This window comes from Tamandua tetradactyla, chromosome 13 (assembly GCF_023851605.1).
Source record: "Tamandua tetradactyla isolate mTamTet1 chromosome 13, mTamTet1.pri, whole genome shotgun sequence".
NCBI classification, from domain to species: domain Eukaryota; kingdom Metazoa; phylum Chordata; class Mammalia; order Pilosa; family Myrmecophagidae; genus Tamandua; species Tamandua tetradactyla.
In genome coordinates this window covers 15,735,341-15,749,562 of record NC_135339.1, presented here as the reverse complement: position 1 = coordinate 15,749,562, position 14,222 = coordinate 15,735,341, and the positions used below count along the sequence as shown (strand labels likewise).

At 48.6% G+C, this 14,222-nt stretch overlaps 1 protein-coding gene across 1 annotated transcript; it reads left to right on the top strand.

Annotated features, from left to right (window-relative positions):
• Positions 1 to 2,703: 2,703 nt before the first annotated feature.
• On the top strand, positions 2,704 to 9,817 carry LOC143653331 (double homeobox protein B-like). Its single transcript, XM_077124451.1, has 5 exons — positions 2,704 to 2,806; positions 4,830 to 4,984; positions 6,961 to 7,063; positions 7,488 to 7,642; positions 8,957 to 9,817. The coding sequence occupies exons 1-5, from the start codon at positions 2,704 to 2,706 to the stop codon at positions 9,815 to 9,817; spliced, it is 1,377 nt and encodes a 458-aa protein (XP_076980566.1).
• Positions 9,818 to 14,222: the final 4,405 nt, after the last annotated feature.

Below are 14,222 nucleotides of genomic sequence, written 5' to 3'. Positions count from 1 at the left end.
TGATGTCCCTGTCTTCTTTGCGTCACATAGATATGGTTTCAAAATGAGAGAGCTTGACACCCAGTAAGAAGCTCAAAGGGACCCGTGCACTCCTTGGCAGAAGCCCCAAATTGGAGGCCCCACCTGACTACTCTCTGTGAGGAACACACCTCTCCTGTGAGCTAAGCAGAACCCATCATATTGTTTCCTACAATACATTCTACAGGAACCCCATAATGCCACCCACTCTCTGTTTGTTCTACACCCTCTATTTTCCTCAAGATTGGGCAATGAGCTGTGTGAGTCAGGCACCCATATTCTTACTGTCCAGCTCAACCTAAACGCACAGGCAACGGTGACCAATCACCCCCCACAGACAACATAGGACAACTGCTAGAAGAAGTGCCTCAGAGAAGAGGGTTCTACAATGCGCCAACATCTTGGACAGACACATCTCTTTACATGCACAAGTCTAGTGAGGAGCTCAAAGGTGTGAATGCAGAATGGGAGCCTCCCAGTGAGAATATGATTTTGCCTGGACACTCTGAGGCATAACTGAAGCCAGAGCAGGCAGAACCAGCTGGAGAGCCATCAGTTCCACCTACCCAAGAGCACCAGCAACATCTAAAGAAATGGGATCTGTTGGAACAAATCCTGTTGAGTACAGAATTTCAGGAAATGGCTCATCCCTTCTCAATCACGATTGCCAAGAGCAGGACTCTCCAGTAGCCGACCCACCGCTCAGCGAAGAAGAATTCCAGGCTCTGCTCGAAATGCCATGAAGCTCACTGGGCCTCATCATTTCCTCCAGGAAGATGTCGAGAAACTATTTTGAATGCAAACACAGACAGCTCGCAGACAAAAATGATCCATTGCAATACATTCACAACTTGAGAAACCTCGTAAATATTTCCCCTAAGGTCTAGGCATAAATACTCACTACTACCAGGAATAAAGTTTATTTATTCCTTGAAGCCTCATGGTAATCCTCCCGTACTTGCGCCTCCTCCCTGCCTTTGATGAGAGAACAGCCAACAGTGTCACAGGGAATGTCCTACCTGATGTGACTGTACATTGGCACAATAAACATGTTATTGAAAAGAAAACGTGTCTTCTTGTCTAGCTCCACCCAAATGTATTCTACCCTTCATCCTTTCAAAACTGTCAAGGATTTGCTTTGTCTTCTTTCCCCGTATGGCTATGAGATGTGGTTTGATTCAGGCATGTAGTTCATCAGTATACCAGAGCTGCAAAACTACAAAGAAGCACACAGCTGTACCCCTTCTGGGATTTCTGTGGTGCATCTTGGGCAAGTGTACTTCCAGGATGTGGGCACCAAAGCACAAAGCCGGGAATATGTGAATTCCATCATTCACTGCCAGATTACATCAAGTGTAGGTGGGTGCATACCCCACGCCCTCGCTGTTGAAGCATTTATACACTCTCCTACATGAACGCACACAAACACATGCAGGTACACACACATATACAAGGGCTGTAAGATGGGGATGCACACACACACACTCACACAGACTACTGGCTCACATGCAGCTGAGAGGAATCTCATAGTTTCAAAGGTTACATCGAAATAAAGAAGTCAAAGTCAGTCTGTGATGTGATTGCTATCCAGGGACAGTCAGGTGGAGGCCAACCTGAGCGACCCTAGCATCACAAGTCACAAGGCCGTTTTACCAAAACAGAGATGGCATTAATTGTCTAAGTTAGGAGTCCCAAGAGGTTATGGCCCATTGAAATATATGGAGACACCAATGTATTTTGGTGTCTCTATAGCACCCCCTGTGTGTGCAGGGCGGCTACACCTACATGGCTCTCCTTAACATCGTAAACCCTAAAACTTCCTATCCCCACCCAACTCTATCAACCCTTCTCCATCGTCGTATATCTGCAAAGCATCTGCTGGGTGCGAGGCAGGGAGGAACGTGGAGTGCTGTCGCCTGCAAAACGGCAGGGTCCAACACACTGGCTGTTGAATGGTCTGGGCCAGAAACCTGGGTAGACCAGTTGGTCGCCTGTCCAGCTGATAAGGACAAACTCGGTGAAAGAGAGTGTCAGATGGTGCTGGTACAGGGCCACTCCAACCGGCAGAGGGCGATATTGAAAACCAGAGACCTGCTCATTTGGAGTCCATGGTTCAGAAACCCATGGGAGACATGGAGGACAGGAATCTGGCAGTGCAACTCCCCCTACCCTTTCAAAAAAGCCACTGCATGCACCATCACTGCCAGTCCTGAGTACCAACAACATCGTCCACGTGGTCCTCACAGTCATTGCCGTCACCTCGCTGCCTCTGTCTCTGTCAAATTCACCACCTTGGTGACTCTCAGAAGAAACCTGCGGGCAGAGTCGACCAAGGACATGCTCAAGGCTACCTGGAGGGCAGGGTGTGGCAAGCTTCTAGACCAGACTTGGACCTTCCACTCTCTGCCATGCCTCCCACCACATAGCTGCAGCCCAGGGCCAAGAAGATCCCCAAGGCCCAGAGAGGGGCAGGCGGTGGTGAAAGAGAGCACCTGGACTCATGCTCACCACACTACTCTCATCGCACTGAGGCCCAGAAATGACATATATAAGCTCGTGGGTCTGGAGGACTATCTCTTGATCTAGAAGAGTCATCTCTCTATTGACCCCCGTGGACCATCTTCAAATTCACGATAGAGGTGGTGGAGGCTTTCAAGCTTTCTCCCTTTCAAGTTGAACATCGCAATGGGATACCAGTGGGGGTTTCAGGTTGGGTGGGGCTGGGGAGGGAGAAGGGATGGGGGCTGGGTTGGGCGTCACCTGACATTTGGCCGGCAGAGACCCACAGGTGAGAATTTCCAGTCAGGAGTTTCGAACCCTTCGGATTTCCCTGGCGTTAGGGCCCACCCCCAAACCAAGGCTGTCCCCTGCAAAAACATTCTCTTCCCTTCCTTTATAGATGAGTACAGTTAGTCCCTTTCTCTGACTCCCACCTTTCCTCACTTCACAGCGCTTTGCAGAATTTTCGGGGACATAGATCCAGTTGAGAGCTGTGCTGGTCTGAAAGGATTTATGCACCCTGGAGAAGCCATGATTTAATTCATATCAATCTTCGGGGAGACAATGTTTCTTTTAATTCCTATTCACCAATGGACCTTGTAAACTTGATTTGGGCATTGTGACTTACCCACATGAGGGAATTAACTTTTCATTAGACCGAGATGTGACTCCACCCAATTCAGGTTGGTCTTGATTAGGTTACTGGATTCCTTCGAAAGAGGAAGCCTTTTAGAGGAGGACTTTGGAGAATGGAGAGAGAGCCCCAAGGCAGAGTCCATCAACCGGTGGCCTCTGTTGTTGAAGAATTCAAACCCCCCTGGGGGAGCTTCATGAAGCAAAAGGCCTGGAGGCAACGCCTGTAGATGTCATCAGGTTCATCATATGATCTTCCAATTGAGAGAATCCCTGAACTTCATCGGCCTAGCTTGAGTGAACGTAAGTTCTTGTTGGTGCCTTCATACGGACATTTGTATAGACTTGCTTTTATTAGGACATTTTCTCGGGCTTAGAACTGTAAACCGGGGTCTTCCTAAACTTCTCTTTTGGGAAAGCCATTCCAGTTTCGCTGTACTGCACTCCATCGGGTATCAAACGAGAACACCATCTCTCAGGGATTCCATAAAGTTTGGCATCACACTCGACTTGAACCTCCCTGGGCAAGCCTGCCCTGTATTTTTGATGTCTGGTTTTCTTTCCCCTCATTCTGGAAGAAAACTTCTGACTGGCAGAACACAACTGGTGTGCCAGGAAAAAGCTGAGGGAAACAGGGAATGTGCAAGGCTACCCGAGGCTCTCGACATTTTAGAAAGTAGGGTCATCGGTAGTAAAGTAAATGCAAGAGTACTTGATGGGAACGCAGAATGCAGTGTTTTTATAATTATGAACCACGGAGCACAGCACAGGATCCAGAAGTTAAGGATTCTGGTGCATGCCAAATTGTCGAATGGAATGTCTGCTTCTTCCTAATCTGATGGGGATTGATTGTCAGCCATTTTTAATCCTGGCACAATGAGAATGGATTATCAGTAGTGGGTGGGACATCTGGCGCCTTCATAAGACCTGTGCTTCAAAGGGAACTGTTCATTTGGAACCTTCACATCGTGGGATCCAGGCGAATCTTCCCAATATGGATTTGACCAGCACTTCAAACGGTATTTTCTCATCTGTACCTTCTTAGTTGCTCATGCAAAGAGCCTTGCTAACTTGCCAGAGTTTAGGAAAGTTGAGGTTGAAATCATGAAGGGGGGAGTCCTTGTTGATGGGGCTGCTTTTGTGAGATAAGTTGGGACAGGGGATGGGTGGGGACCGAGAAACTGGATGCTTGAATGGAAAAGCTGACAGGGCAGACACGAGGCCCCCAAATGGCTAATCCACTGAACGTTTTCAGGGGCATCCTTTGGCTGGGAAAGACCACCCTGAAAATACATCAGGTGATATAGGATACCTACTCTTTATGCCAAAGCACCCACCCTTCTTGGGGTTTCCTCTTTAAATTTTCCGTCTTTTCCCCCTCCATCCATTTCTCTTTCTTTTCCTGCTTCCTCTTGGGTTTCATTTAATGTGTGAGTCGTCAGTGAGTTTATGGATGGGATGATGACATGAGCATTTAGGATCTTTCCCAGTATGGATCAGTGCACTAACTGGTGTCCAGTTTCCCATATCATCTGGTGGAAGTTTCAAGGAGAACTATAATAGTATTCATTAGATTTAGAGGCTCTCCACGTGGAATAAATGAGAAGCACTTGCTCTCACCACAGATTTTCATCGACACTTACATCAATCTGAATCCTTTCACCCTTTTCTCTCCAAAGGAATGCTGAAAAGCGAGGCCCGCCGGAAGAAGATTGCTTTCAACGCCAGTCAAAGGAGTGCCCTCGAGTCATGTTTTGCAAAGAATCCCTATCCGGGTATAGCTGCCAGGGAACAGCTGGCCAATGAAATTGGTGCTCCGGAGTCCCGGGTTCATGTAAGCATGGGTCTCTTCCTCATACTGCCTCAGATTGATGCGAAAGGATAAAAATATCCTAAGCACTTCTGAGGAACACTCTTAACAGGCGGGTATTTAACTCAGGGTTTTCCCTCTCATGTCATAGGATGTTGAAAGCAGAATGCCAAAAACTTGAACTGCTTTTAGAAGTTTTTGCAAAGGTGGAAACGTCTGAGTTGGGCTTCTTTACCCCTGGGTGGAGGTGACGGCCTAGGCGCCATCTCCTAAGTGGGGAAAGTTCGATGTCTGATGATGCTCTGTGGTGTTGTAGAAGTTGACACACTGCAGTAGCAGCACAGTGTCATTTATTCCGGAGACTTAAGCCGGAGAGTCATGAAATTTACAGAATTGTGGGACCCCGGAGTGAGTGATCCACATAAATCCCATCACCTCAGGCATGAATGACTTAGCAAGGCATTTCAAGTGCCCTTGCCACTCAGGTGGCACTGACTTCTCTTGAATGGGGCAATGTGCGTGCAGGCAAAGCTTCTCTGACCTCCTCCAGTGATCAGGGGGGTAGTTTGCAAGCGTATTGTTATATCCAATAAAGAAGAGAGTAGATGGAGAAGGAAGTGGTAGCAGTGGCCCCCTCATTCATAGAAATTGGTTCGGTCAGGGTTTTGCATGAAATGGCATCGTGTCCTATAAGCCCTCTGCTCAAGGGGCCTCAGTGTGAAGGAATGGTGAGGAAGAGAAGCATTTCTGGTCTCTCCAGGCAGCAGTTCACGCCATGGGAGATGGGGTTAGCTGATGCCCATGAGAAAAAGCACAAGTTGTGGGAACACATGCCAGCTGGCTGGCTGAGAGATGCAAAGTGCATTCGATTGGACAGTAAAGAGAGACCATCCAGGCAACCTTGTGGAACGAGGTGGGCTTGGCAATGGTGCTCACTAACTGACCTGCCCATTTCAAATTGCCATCTAAGATTCAGACCACTCATCTGAAAATATTTCTGATAAGGAAAGGAGAAACTAGGTATAGCATTTCAGAGCATTGCGGGGTGGGATAGTTAGGACATCAGATAATGGAGGTCTTTAGAATGTAAGTCTTATCTTGAGTGACCCAGTCTGCAAGCTGAGAACTGAAAAGTGAAAGTAAAGTACATTCGAGTTTGGACTCGAGTATATAGGAACCAAGCACAGACTTCGGTCTCATAAGTTACAGGCAGTAGTGTCGATGCAAAGCATCTCAGTCCCTAGGAGACTCTGGAATTAAAGAACTAAGACTGATACAAAAAATGAACACCTGGTCATCATTTTGACATGACCAGTTGTCTGCCGCCTTTGACGGGGGTTGTTCTCAGCAACCAGACCGCATGTGCTGTGCTTGGTGACGGACATTGCTCATTCCGTGGGGAGGGGAGAGGACAAGAAGAACAGTGGAAAGCTTTAGACAATGCCCGGATAGCAGACAGAACAAGAGAAGGAGAGAGATGCAGAAAGTCAGAAAGCCATGGAGAAAGTCATAGAAGTTAGGAGGGAGTGGGAGAGAGGAGCAAGGGTGAGAGAGAAAGGGGGTGAGGGAGGAATACGCTGATTTGAGAAAGCAAACATCTCCCCTTTCCCTATGGGCAACTGTGTGGATTCCCTGAGCAGAACCCAAAGTGAAATGCCAATAGGACTTGAGCTTCGGAAAGGGGAGTTGTGAATTTTATGCTAAAATTTGAGAAGGGTGGCATGATTGCAAGTTTAATAGACTTATTCTTAAGCCTAGGTGCCCCAGGGTGGGTTAGACTACTCTGTTTGTTTTACATCATTGGAACTAATGTTTGAGATAAAGTAGAGGGAGTTGCTGACACTTGTGATTGCATGATTGCAAGTTGAATCGACTTATTCTTAAGCATAGGTGCCCCAGGGTGAGTTAGACCACTCAGTTTCTTTTACATAATTGGAAGTAATGTTTGAGATAAAGTAGAGGGAGTGGCTGACACTTGTGTGTCTTCTGTGGCCCTTTAGGTGTGGTTTGGGAACCGCAGAGCAAAAAGCGCAAAGCAGCACCAAGCACTGTCTGGTTCGTCCTCCAGAGAAGAGCCTTCCCCAAGGCAGCCTTCGAATCAAAGTGAGTACATTGCAGGTGCTAGCCTTTCCCCTGATTCTGCTGAATGGAGCCCATTCAGCAGAGCCCACTCTTCAATTTGGGCCATCCTTTTCCTCCCCAAAAATACATAGGGTAACAAAACGGATTTTGACTTTCTCTGGCCATCGTGATGCCAGAGGTGGGCACATTGGTGCGGTTCATAGCAAGGAAGTCTTTGGACATCCTGGCCCTGCTTCTGCCTGTAGGTGCAACCTCCTGTCTTTTGTCAACATGGGGCTTGCATCTGAGCTCACGCAGCAGTCTATGGACGCACACTCACAGTGGTGTGGAGGCTCACGGGCAGGCATGGTGGTCATGATGATTTGTAAACATTTGTGGGGTAGGGGTGCAAATGTGAAAACTGGTCTGGAAGCCCTCTCTTCATCTGATGGTCTCTCTCCTATAGAGTCCTTACCCAAAGAAGCCCGGCGTAAGCGGACATCCATCAAAAGATCTCACACCGGCATCCTGGTTGAGGCCTTCCAGCAGAACCGCTTCCCTGGTGTTAAGGCCAGAGAAGAATTGGCTAAGCAAACAGGCCTGCCAGAAGGCAGAATTCAGGTAAGCTCTAGGCCTCTGGCAGCACATTTATCACAACTGAGAGTGCTATCATGCCGGTTGGATGTGGCAGGATAAACATGGGCTCTGGAGGTTGATCACAGTGGTCTCCCAGCTAAACCTTGGTACGGCGCTGCAAGTGGTAGTCTTGCAAAAGAGTGAGGTTTCAAACCAACTCCTAGAATACATCCGTTTAGATACCAGTTCAGGACAAGTGTGGGGTCGGGGAGGGGATGTGAATGTTGATACCGGATTTGAGAACGCACTCAATGTCGTGGATTCTGCTCCTCAGCAGTGCTGTGAATCTGAGCCAAAGAATTGTGTGTTGTGAGGGGCTTTTGGGCATGTGGTAGGATGTTCAGTGGCATCCCAGGCCTTGAGGCATTGATGTTAGGAGGGAACCTGCCTGGACCTGTAATCTCAGAAGTGATGAGAGTAATCTCCTTGCTGATCTGCTCGATGCCCTGGATTTGGTTAGGGTGGGCAGAAAAGACCCCTTCCCAGTTGAGAAATCTGCTGCTTAATTAAACATGGGGCTTATCAGCTAGGGTATGGGAAATGTCATAAAATGAAATCTATGAGTGGAACCATCCACAGCTTCAATAACTATGGTTACTGATGCGCACACCGGGAAAGAGGAGAAAATGTCTGTCTGGGTAGAAAGAGCTGCTTTCCTCTCTGACCATTGTAATGACAGGCTGGGTTCTGGCACCTCTGCCCTTCAGCTACCACTTCCATTCAGTACCACTTGATTGCTGAGTGTGACAGGAACTTGGTCTTCAGTTGAGCTCTTTGCATTCCTCTCAAACTTCATCCATAGACTTGAACTCTAAATTTCATCTCCAACGGTGGGAGGAAGAGGGGGTCATATGTCTCAGGGTAGTTGGTTTCATTTGTTTCATGAGAACTCCTAGCCAGGGGTGAAAGAGGTAGAGGAATGAAGGAATACGGGAGGACGTAGGGGTATCTGAGTGGAGGGTGGGCAGTAAATCTCTGAATCTTTGCCCGTGTATGCCTTCTCTGTGTCATATGAAAGCGCAGTCTCAGAATAATAGAGAGGAATGGAACGACAGGGCAAGGGGTGAAAGGCCAGGAATTCCAACTAATAAATCTACGGTCATTTCAGGCCAGGGGAAAGTAAGTGCCCTTCACTCGGATATACTTTCCAAAGATCCCACAATGTCTTGGCTCTACTGTACTCACCAGAGCTTAGGCCTATTAGAAATAACGCATTTGCTTGACAGAGACACACTAGGGGAAAGAGAGGTGGAGTCTCTGCTGTCTCATGATGTCCCTGTCTTTCTTTGCATCACGTAGATATGGTTTCAAAACCGGAGAGCTCGGCACCCTGTAAGAAGCCCAGAGGGACCCGTGCACTCCTTGGCAGATGCCCCAAATCAGAGGGCACACCCGACCATTGTCTGTGGGGAAACCCACCTCTCCTGTGTGCTCAGCAGAACCCGCCATATTGCTTCCTGCAATATGTTCTACAGGAACCACATAAATGCAGCCACTCTTCATTTGTCCCACACACCCTCTGTTCCTCAATATTGGGCCATGAGCTGTGTGAATCAGGCACCCCATATTCTGACTGTTCAGCCCAACCTAAATGCGCAGGCAACGGTGGCCACTCACCCCCCGCAGACACTTATACATCAACTGCCGGCAGAAGTGCCTCAGGGAAGAGTGTTCTCCAATGTGCCAACTTCTTTCTGTCTTCCGTTTCAAGAGAAATGCCATGATCTATGCAACCTCCCTGGCACGGTGGTGGTGCCATTGAAAGACAATCCCCTGCATCAAGCTGAGACTACCAAGCACCAATTACAGGATGTTGCTGGGACAGACAGATCTCTCTCCATGCAGAAGTCTGGTGAGGAGCTCAAGGGTGTGAATGCAGAATGGGAGTCTCCCAGTGAGAATCTGACCTTGCCTGGACACTCTGAGGCACACCTGAAGCCGGAGCAGATAGAGTCAGCTGGAGAGCAATCAGTTCCACCCACTCAAGAGCACCAGCAACATCTAGAGAAATGGGATCTGTTGGAAGAAATCCTGTCGAGCACAGAGGTTCAGGAAATGGCCCAGCCACTTCTCAGTGCAGATTGCCAAGAGCAGGAATCTCCAGCAGCCGAACCACCCCTCAGCGAAGAGGAATTCCAGGCTCTGCTCGACATGCTGTGAAGCTCACTGGGCCTGGGCATTAGGAAGAGGAAGTGGGCATTGTCCAAACTGCGGTCCAGATGACTTCTGCTTTGGCAAAGAACTTGAGCTTGGGGGAGTTTCGTGCTGGGGCTCCACAGAAATGACACATTCAAGAGGAGCAGAAATGACCAAGAAACCAAGCACAGGTTTGGTCTCGAACCCGTAGTCAGAGGCGGCCCTTTCTCTTGACTTCACTGAGTAAACAGGGGTTTCCTTGCTCCAAACCACCTCGGTCGGCACCATGGACAATGGGCATTGGATGTATGGGCCATACTGCGGGTGAACAGCAGGATTTCCAGGAATGCGACTTGCCTGAGCCAACCCTTCACCGCATCCTCAGCGTTCAGAATTCTCTGAGAAAAGCCGTTGAAGCCGGTGGAGGAGACTTGTTCATCCGTGACCGGTTGTCACTGCCTTCCTTTCTGGCAAGTAAGGAAGTCAACTTTGAAATGAGCTTTCTGTGTCAAACAGAAGAAGCTGCTGTATTTTCCGATCACGGGAGGTCAGAGGCTCGTGATCGGCCCTAGCCCTGAGGGTTGAAACGGGAACGGGATACTACCTCAATGTCCCTCAATAAGGGAATGGATGGATGTGCAGGTTGGAACCCTAGTAGTGTGACATTATCACCAATGGATTCTTCTTCATCATTTCCTCCAGGAAGATGTCGAAGAACTGTTTTGAATGCAAGCACAGACAGCTCGCAGACAAAAATGATCCATTGCAATGCATTCACAACTTGAGAAACCTCATAAATATTTCCCCTAAGGTCTGGGCATAAATACTCACTGCCACCAGGAATAACGTTTATTTATTTCTAGAAGCCTTTTGGTAATCCTCCCGTACTTGTGCATCCTCCCTGCCTTTGATGTGAGATCAGCCACCAGTGTGAAGGGAATGCCCTGCCTGATGTGACTGTACATTGGCACAATAAACATGCCATTGAAAAGAAAAGGTGTCTTCTTTGTCTAACTCCACCCAATTACATTCTATCCCCTGGTCCCTTCAAAACTGTCAAGGATTCGCTTCGTCTTCTTTCCCCGTATGGCCATGAATGGGGTTCGATTCAGGCATGCAGTTCATCGGTATACCAGAGTTGCAAAACTACAAAGAAGCACACAGCTGTACCCCTTCTGGGATTTCTGTGGTGCATCTTGGGCAAGTGTACTTCCAGGATGTGTGCTCCAAAGCACAAGTGCTGGGAATATGTGAATCCCATCATTTACTGCCAGATTACATCAAGTGTAGGTGGGTGCATACCCCACGCCCTCGCTGTTGAAGCATTTATACACTCTCCTACATGAACGCACACAAACACATGCAGGTACACACACATATACAAGGGCTGTAAGATGGGGATGCACACACACACTCACACAGACTACTGGCTCACATGCAGCTGAGAGGAATCTCATAGTTTCAAAAGTTGCATCGAAATAAAGAAGTCAAAGTCAGTCTGTGATGCGATTGCTCTCCAGGGACAGTCAGGTGGAGGCCAATCGGAGCGACCCTAGCATCACAAGTCACAAGGCCGTTTTACCAAAACAGAGATGGCATTAATTGTCTAAGTTAGGAGTCCCAAGAGGTTATGGCCCATTGAAATATATGGAGACACCAATGTATTTTGGTGTCTCTATAGCACCCCGTGTGTGTGCAGGGTGGCTACACCTACATGGCTCTCTCTAACTCCATAAACCGTAAAACTTCCTATCCCCACCCAACTCTATCACCCCCTCTCCATCGTCGTATATCTGCAAAGCCTCTGCTGGGTGCGAGGCAGGGAGGAACGTGGAGAGCTGTCGCCTGCGAAACGGCAGGTTCCGACACGCTGGTTGTTGAATGGTCTGGGCCAGAAACCTAGGTAGGCCAGATGGTCGTCTGTCCAGCTGCTAAGGACAAACTCGGTGAAAGAGAGTGTCAGATGGTGCTGGTACAGGGCCACTCCAACCGGCAGAGGGCGATATTGAAAACCAGAGACCTGCTCATTTGGAGTCCATGGTTCGGAAACCCACGGGAGCCGTGGAGGACAGGAATCTGGCAGTGCAACTCCCCCTACCCTTTCAAAAAAGCCACTGCATGCACCATCACTGCCAGTCCTGAGTACCAACAACATCGTCCACGTGGTCCTCACAATCATTGCCGTCACCTCGCTGCCTCTGTCTCTGTCGAATTCGCCACCTTGGTGACTCTCAGAAGAAACCTGCGGGCAGAGTCACCCAAGGACGTGCTCGAGGCTACCTGAAGGGCAGGGTGTGGCAGACTTGGACCTTCCACCCTCTGCCATGCCTCCCACCACATAGCTGCAGCCCAGGGCCAAGAAGATCCCCAAGGCCCAGAGAGGGGCAGGCGGTGGTGAAAGAGTGCTCCTGGTCTCATGCCCACCACACTCCTCTCATCGCACCGAGGCCCAGAAATGACAAATATGAGCTCGTGGGTCTGGAGGACTAGGCCTCGATCCAGAAGGGTCCTCTCTCTATTGACCCCTGCGGACTATCTTCAAATTCACGATAGAGGTGGTGGAGGCTTTCAAGCTTTCTCCCTTACAAGTTGAACATTGCAATGGGATACCAGTGGGGGTTTCGGTCTGGGTGGGGCTGGGGAGGGAGAAGGGATGGGGGCTGGGTTGGGCGTCACCTGACATTTGGTCGGCAGAGACCCACATGTGGGAATTCCCAGTCAGGAGTTTCCAACCCTTCGGATTTCCCTGGCATTAGTGCCCAGCCTCAAACCAAGGCTGTCCCCCTGCAAAAAACATTCTCTTCCCTTCCTTTAAAGATGAGCACAGTTAGGCCCTTCCTCTGCCTCCCAGCTTCCCTCAGTTCACAGTGCTTTGCAGAATTTTCGGGGACATAGATCCAGTTGAGAGCTGTGCTGGTCTGAAAGGATTTATGCACCCTGGATAAACCATGATTTAATTCAAATTACACTTCGGGGAGACACTGTTTCTTTTAATCCCTATTCACCAAAGGACCTTGAAAACTTGATTTGGTCATTATGACTCACCCACATGAGGGAATTAACTTTTCATTAGACGGAGATGTGACTCCACCCATTCCAGGTTGGTCTTGATTAGTTTACTGGATCCTTTGAAAGAGGAAGCCTTTTAGCGGAGGACTTTGGAGAATGGAGAGAGAGCCCCAAGGCAGAGTCCATCAACCGGTGGCCTCTGGAGATGACGAATTCAAACCCCCCTGGGGGAGCTTCATGAAGCAAAAGGCCTGGAGGCAACGCCTATAGATGTCATCAGGTTCATCATATGATCTTCCAATTGAGAGAATCCCTGAACTTCATCGGCCTAGCTTGAGTGAACGTAAGTTCTTGTTGGTGCCTTCATACGGACATTTGTATAGACTTGCTTTTATTAGGACATTTTCTCGGGCTTAGAACTGTAAATCGGGGTCTTACTAAACTTCTCTTTTGGGAAAGCCATTCCAGTTTCGCTGTACTGCACTCCATCGGGTATCAAATGAGAACACCATCTCTCAGGGATTCCATAAAGTTTGGCATCACACTCGACTTGAACCTCCCTGGGCAAGCCTGCCCTGTATTTTTGATGTCTGGTTTTCTTTCCCCTCATTCTGGAAGAAAACTTCTGACTGGCAGAACACAACTGGTGTGTCAGGAAAAAGCTGAGGGAAACAGGGAATGGGCAAGGCTACCCGAGGATCTCAACATTTTAGAAAGTAGGGTCATCGGTAGTAAAGTAAATGCAAGAGTACTTGATGGGAACGCAGAATGCAGTGTTTTTATAATTATGAACCACGGAGCACAGCACAGGATCCAGAAGTTAAGGATTCTGGTGCATGCCAAATTGTCGAATGGAATGTCTGCTTCTTCCTAATCTGATGGGGATTGATTGTCAGCCATTTTTAATCCTGGCACAATGAGAATGGATTATCAGTAGTGGGTGGGACATCTGGCGCCTTCATAAGACCTGTGCTTCAAAGGGAACTGTTCATTTGGAACCTTCACATCGTGGGATCCAGGCGAATCTTCCCAATATGGATTTGACCAGCACTTCAAACGGTATTTTCTCATCTGTACCTTCTTAGTTGCTCATGCAAAGAGCCTTGCTAGCTTGCCAGAGTTTAGGAAAGTTGAGGTTGAAATCATGAAGGGGGGAGCCCTTGTTGATGGGGCTGCTTTTGTGAGATAAGTTGGGACAGGGGATGGGTGGGGACCGAGAAATTGGATGCTTGAATGGAAAAGCTGACAGGGCAGACACGAGGCCCCCAAATGGCTAATCCACTGAACGTTTTCAGGGGCATCCTTTGGCTGGGAAAGAGCACCCTGAAAATGCATCAGGTGATATAGGATACCTACTCTTTATGCCAAAGCACCCACCCATCTTGGGTTTCCTCTTTAAACTTTCCGTCTTTTCCCCCTC

Coding starts and splice junctions, on each gene's coding strand:
- LOC143653331 (XM_077124451.1), top strand. CDS start 2,704: ATGGGATACCAGTGGGGGTTTCAGGTTGGGTGGGGCTGGGGAGGGAGA. Junction 2,807..4,829: donor TGGCCGGCAGAGACCCACAG/GTGAGAATTTCC, acceptor TTCTCTCCAAAG/GAATGCTGAAAAGCGAGGCC. Junction 4,985..6,960: donor CTCCGGAGTCCCGGGTTCAT/GTAAGCATGGGT, acceptor GTGGCCCTTTAG/GTGTGGTTTGGGAACCGCAG.